Source organism: Cupressus sempervirens, chromosome 3 (genome assembly GCF_028749045.1).
Source record: "Cupressus sempervirens isolate cs-2001-9-10 chromosome 3, ASM2874904v1, whole genome shotgun sequence".
NCBI classification, from domain to species: Eukaryota; Viridiplantae; Streptophyta; class Pinopsida; order Cupressales; family Cupressaceae; genus Cupressus; species Cupressus sempervirens.
Genome location: NC_143120.1, coordinates 1,120,248,098 through 1,120,254,640, shown reverse-complemented (window position 1 = coordinate 1,120,254,640; position 6,543 = coordinate 1,120,248,098). Strand labels below are relative to the sequence as shown.

Sequence of the window (6,543 nt, the reverse complement as noted above, 5' to 3'; positions counted from 1 at the left end):
ATGTATACCTACTCCGACCTTTTCCATCTTCTTATCCACATCATCAAAGACATTTAGTAGAATGATGATAAAATAATATCTAGGCAAGTAGTTTTTAGTAGTGTTAAGAAACACTATCAACCAAAGATGTGTAGAAAGATCACTTCCCATCATTCTTTTGCCCCTTGCTACCTATGTATATTTCTTTTGAAATAATTTTTAATTAAAAATAATTAAAATAATAAATAAAGTGTTGGAAAAAATAAATGAATTCATCTTTAAAAACAAAAAAACCACACTTTTATATAATAGTGAGCTAATTATCCATCTATTAATTGTAACCTTATTCTTTCATAATTGCATAATCATTCTTCCAACTATTTATTTTCTATGTAATCACTTTTGACTTTAACCAGTTAAAAAAAACCACATTCTTCTTATAATTTCCACATCCTTCCTCAATGTAGGAGTGTTAAATAATAGCAACCTCTAAAGAATTACAATAAAATCGTACAATGTCGGACGAACCGGTTGCCCACGTTTAGCGTTAGAAACGAAACATCAACTCAGTGCGGAAATCGCTATACCCGTTCTATGGAGCTTCAAGATAGCCGCCGCCTCTTTGGTTTCGCCAAATGACAATTGGCGCCTAGCTGGAACGTGCTCTTTCTTGTTTTGAACATTTTCACGCATGCCCAAATCTCTTCGTACCATTCAGCTAGGTTGCGGTCTTGCTCTTGATGTAAACATGACCAGTAATTTGCATCCGTCCAAAGTACGTCTGGCAAATGGCTTCTTCTAATAACCAATACCCGCGAAGGGAAATGGCAACATTAAGAGTGTTGCTGTAAATCGCTCTGCAATGGCACGCATCAATTATGGTGTACTCACCTTAATCCTGCTGCTGATAACGGTGATGAACATGCAAGTGCAAGTGAAAGCCTTCCGTGTAGATATGAGGCGCGTGTGGGCTAGAAACATCACTCATGCCGTCCACAGAAGCAACGCCCGGCTCAAAACAATACAAGCTGCAGTTGCAGGACAAGTATCTGTCTTCCCCGACTTGAGCGCGCCTGTGAAGAGCGGGCAAAACGTTGCAGAGTTCATGATGACATTCGGTATTGGAACACCGCCGGTGAAAACAATCGGCATAATTGACACTGCAAGCGATCTCATCTGGACGCAGTGTAAACCATGCACTAACTGCTATTCTCAGCCAGACCCCATCTTCGACCCTGCCAAATCAAGCACCTACCACAAAATCTCCTGTTCATCTCCCCTCTGCTCTGCCCTACTCTCCCCAACGTGCAGCCCAGACTGCGAGTACACTTTTTCCTACGGAGTTGGATCGAAAACAGTGGGCATCTTGTCGGAGGAGACAGTGAGCATGTGGAACAGCAGCGGAAAGCAGCAATCCATCCCGGGTGTGGCATTTGGGTGCAGCCACGACACGCAAGGAGACGTATTTTCCGAATCGGACGGCGTGGTGGGGCTCGGACGAGGTGACCTCTCGCTCAATTCTCAGCTTCGTTCCACGGACGTTGGATCGTCGAAATTCTCTTACTGTCTGACATCCTACGAGACCAAATCGAGCTCCAGTCCTCTTTTCTTCGGCAGCGCAGCAGAGTTAAATGGGACCCAAGTCAAGTCTACGCCACTCATGAAGGACTCCGCTCTGTCCGACACGAACTCTTTCTATTACATCTCCCTGAAAGGAATCAGCGTGGGCGCAACTCTGGCGAACATTTCAGAAGGGACCTTCGACATAAAGAAGGATGGAAGTGGAGGGTTCATCATCGACTCGGGCCCCTCGCTGACATTTTTGTCGCCCGATGCCTTCGATGCAGTTGCCCTGGTTTTGAATGATGTGCCCGGATTGGATGTAGCCGATAGTCCTCCTGCCGGATTCAGTGTCTGCTATCGGGTGTCTGCGGGAGTCAGTCTTCCGGACATTACTTTTCATTTGGAAGGAGGTGCCGATTACGTTGTGGAAGGAAAGTATAGCTTTCATCCGGTTCCGGAAACAGATATGTTGTGTCTGGTCATAGTAAAAATGGACCCCGAATTGGCAGCGAGCGTACCTTCCATATTGGGAAATTTCCAGCAGGAGAATCTGCATATTCTCTACGATAGTGAGAATGACATAATCTCTTTTACTCCCGCTGATTGTGAAAAGTTGTCTCAACAGAACTTCGACCCAGTTTCAGGATAGCCGGCCTAGACCCGGGGACTCATCGGCTGCATCGTTTTTCTTTATATCTCCTCTTATTATCTCATTGCTTCTATTCTAACGCACAAGCTTTTCCATCTTAGTAAATAAATAAATAAGTAAATGAGTAGAAAACCTTATTTCGACTCGACTCTTTTTTAATGAAAGTTTGATTATATATGATAACAAGAAATGCAATGCGTCAAAGTTTCTGTCAGTATTTGAAGTTGTAATCACAACCACCGAGGCACATGCATTGTCAGTATTTCAGTTAGACGGGTGCAGTTTTCAATATTGAGCACACTAATGTCAATAATAAATGTTTGCTCTCTCCAAAACTTATCTTATCTAAAATTTATAGAACCTGCAAATATGATTTATAACATGCACAGTAACCATGTGAAATGATAGAGAATCTCATAAAGATTGAGATAAGAAATTGACTATAAATGAAGGCTGTGGGAAACGTAAGAAACATTGAGTCCTTTGTAAAAGCAGCAAGTCATAGGAAGTCTTTTTGTTTGTAGAAGGAACTTAGCTTTAGAATTTTATTTCTTACTTGGTTTTTAATGTAAGAGCAGCAGCTCTAATTTCTATAAGTGGAGTTTTATTTGTAATAGCAAATGGTTGTAGATGTTATGCAAAGTGTTGAGCATTGTTTTATTTGAGTAATCTATTTGTTTGACTTGAATGATCTATGTGTCTCATAGAATGAAAAGAGCTAAAGCTCTATATTGATCAGCAAAGCCTAGATCTGTCTGTGATTGATTTTTATATTTTTTATATCCATTCTGCTCCTATTTCCTTCATCTGGTATAAGAGCCAAGTTAATGGTGTCTTCTTCTAGTACAAGTTTTTCAAATCCCCAGATTCCTAAGAATTATGAATATTGGTCAATTACAATGACAATTTTGTTTAGCTCTCAAGATATATGGAGTGTTTTAGAGAATGGATATGTTGAACTTGTAGATGCAACTGCATATGGAGCATTGTTCTAGGCAGATAAGGATTCCCTGAAGAATAATAGAAAGAAGAATTTTAAATCTCTTTTCTATATTTTCCAAGCAATACATGAGAGCATTTTTTCAAGAGTTGCAGCAGCAACAAAATCAAAGCAAACATGGGATATTCCTCAAATTGCATAAGATATAGATAATGTGAAAATTGTAAACCTACAAATATTAAGAAGAGATCTTGAATCAATGTATATTAAAGAGTCTAAATTTGTATATTCTTTTTTTACTGAAGTTATTGAGCTAGTCAAACAAATTAGATCTCATGGTGACACTCTTTAAGATAGAAGTATAGTTGAAAAGATTTTAAGAAGTCTACCTACAAAGTTTAAATCTATTGTTGTGACTATAGAAGAAAGAAATATTTTTTTTCAATACTTTGCTGGTGAGCTGCATGCCTCTCTAATTTCTCACGAGCACAGACTTAGTCATTCTTCTAAATCTTCCTTGTGGCATGCTTTTAAGTCACAAGTCACAATTTCTCATGGTAGAAGTAGAGACAAATCTAATTTTAGACATAGAGGAAGAAATTCATATAGAAGTGGAAGAACCAGCCCAACCAATCCAAGTGGAAGAGGCAACAATAACATTTGACTCAAAATCAATCTCCAAGTCAAAGGTATGACAAATCTCAAGTTCAATGTCACTGTTGTTAAAGATATCATCATTATACAAGTGAAAGTAGAAGAAGACAATTTGATTCCAACAAATAAAGTGTAGTTTTTTCTAGAGAAAATAAAAATGAAGGTAGTATGTTTCTACCATATAATGTTGCACAGTAGAGTCCACAAGATGTTTGGTATCTAGATTCAGGTTGTAGTACTCATATGACGGGAAATTTAGAATTTTTTTCAAGTTTGGATAAGTTTATACAATCATATGTAATTTTGAGAAATGATAATAAAGTGTCAGTAATGGGAAAAGGAAATGTCAACATTCTAACTAAACAGGGGGAGAAAAAGATTATTTTTGATGTTTACTATGTTCCTAGTTTAAAACATAATTTGATGAGCATTGGACAACTTGTTCAAAAGGGATATAGGGTTTCTTTCAAAAACAATGAATGTATAATCTTGGATAAACTCCCAAGAAATCAATTAATCATTAAAGTTCAAATGACGAACAACAAAATATTTCCCTTAGGGATAACACCAGATTTAAGGTTTAAATTTGCACAAGAAATCACTCAAGATTTATTACAAGTAGCTTTTCAATCAAAAATAAAAGATGAGAATTCGCTTGGCATTTAAGATTTGGACACTTAAATTTTAGTGGTCTAAATTTGTTATGTAAAAAAAATGGTAAAATGTTTTTCATTGATAGAAAAACTAGATAAAGTATGTGAGGGTTGTATTTTGGGAAGGCAACATAGAGAGACATTTCCCATTGGCAAGTCAATTAGAGAAAAGGCACCCTTAGAGATAGTTCATTATGGTTTCTGTGGACCAATGCAGACACCCTCAATTGGTGGAAGTTTTTATTTCTTGACATTTATTAATGACTACTACAGGAAGACATGGGTTTATTTATTAAAGCACAAGTTTAATGTTTTTGATATATTTTATCAATTCAAGTATTTAGTTGAGAAGAAAAGTGGATATTATATCAAGGTTTTAAGAACTGATAGAGGTGGTGAATACATCTCAAAGGTGTTTCTCAAATTTTGCAAGGATCATGGAATACAAAAGCAGTTTACTACCAAGTACACTCTGCAACAAAATGGTGTTGTAGAGAGAAAGAATAGAACTATTATGGACATGGCTAGGAGTATGTTGAAGGCCAAGAATATGTCAAATGAGTCTAGGCAAAAGCTATAGCATATGCAATCTACATAATGAATAGATGCCCAAAAAAAAGTGTTATGAATAAGGTTCGAGAGGAAGCATGGAGTGAAAATGAGTCTAATGTTTCTCATTTGAAAGTATTTGGATGTATGGCATATGCTCATGTCTGAAATGAGTGGAGAAAGAAATTGGATAACAAGGGAGAAAAATATATATTTATTGGTTATAGCGAGGATTCAAAAGCTTACAAGTTGTATAATCCTATAACTAGAAAAGTGACCATAAGTAGAGATGTACAAATCATAGAAGAAGCAGCTTGGGATGGAAGCATGGAGCAAATAGTTAATGTTTCAATGTGTTTTCTACAAGAGGATAGAAAAGTTACAACTCTAACAAGTGCTCCCATAGAAAATCCTTCCATACCCACTCAAGCTCAACAAAGTGGTGCACAAGAAATACCATCTCTAATAAGAACTCTTGGTGGAGGACCATCAAGCCCAGATGATTCAGGATCTACTCCAAGTGAAACTTTATCAGACTCAAGGAGACCAAGAACAAGAATCTTAAGGGACATATATGATCAAAATGAAGGTGAGAATAATTCTTATCCAATTTATCTTTTGCATTATTTTCATAATAGATGATCCAATTTATTTTGAGGATGCAATTGTTACATCCCAATTTTTGTCCTAAAATTTTAAACTGATTATAGCCGTTGAAGTTCTTCATGTTCATGTGAATTTGAATTAGTTCATTATAGCTATTGTTATAATATGTTATGTATAGTCGTTACTTATTTCTTCATGTTCATGTGAAATTGAATTAGTTAATTATATCCGTTGTATTGATCTTATTAACATATGAAATTGAGTTATTTAGTTCTAGCCATTCTATTAATTTATTCATGATCATGTGAAATAGAGTCAGTTAATTTTAGCCATTGTACATATTTGATGAATAATTTAGTTAATATGATGAAATTCCTAATGGTCACTTGATGATTCCAATTAACAATTTATGAATCTTGAATTGATGTTATTATGAGAATGTTGTTTTAAATGATTATAGGACGAAGACCTGAGAGAGAGGGGAAGCATTGTGAAACAAGGTCATTAGAAGGGAGTGCTCATAAGGTTTAGTCATCAGAAACAACAGGTTTGACCTAAAATCCACCTGGCAAGGTTATTAGGACTTGGCAACATAGATTCATGGTGGAACCGCATGAGCTATGAGTAAAACAATATATATTAAAAATAATACAAATAAACATAAGTTCTTACTTTTAAGAAATTATCAAATAATAATATCATTTGAATATTATTTTATTCGCTTAACTATGATCATAGATAAATAATTAGAAAGTGGCATCATTACATTAATCCAATAATGCCACCTTACAATTACGTACCTATAAACTTAATCAAGAAAATAAGATAACATAAATAATATTAATTATTTAAATGAACTCTTCATCATCTTTTCTTTTTAATTTTTCCCTCCTCTTTATTTCTTTCCAGCTGATTGAATAAAAGAATTCGAATATGATCTTGAAATTGAT

The 6,543-nt window shown here is 35.7% G+C and overlaps 1 protein-coding gene across 1 annotated transcript; it reads left to right on the top strand.

Annotated features, from left to right (window-relative positions):
* Window positions 1-841: 841 nt before the first annotated feature.
* LOC149570734 (aspartic proteinase nepenthesin-2-like) lies at window positions 842-2,191 on the top strand. Its single transcript, XM_089817264.1, has one exon. The coding sequence runs from the start codon at window positions 842-844 to the stop codon at window positions 2,189-2,191; it is 1,350 nt and encodes a 449-aa protein (XP_089673390.1).
* The last annotated feature ends 4,352 nt before the right edge of the window (window positions 2,192-6,543 follow it).

Bases quoted from the DNA above. Each gene is read 5' to 3' on its own strand.
- LOC149570734 (XM_089817264.1), top strand. From the start codon at position 842: ATGGCACGCATCAATTATGGTGTACTCACCTTAATCCTGCTGCTGATA.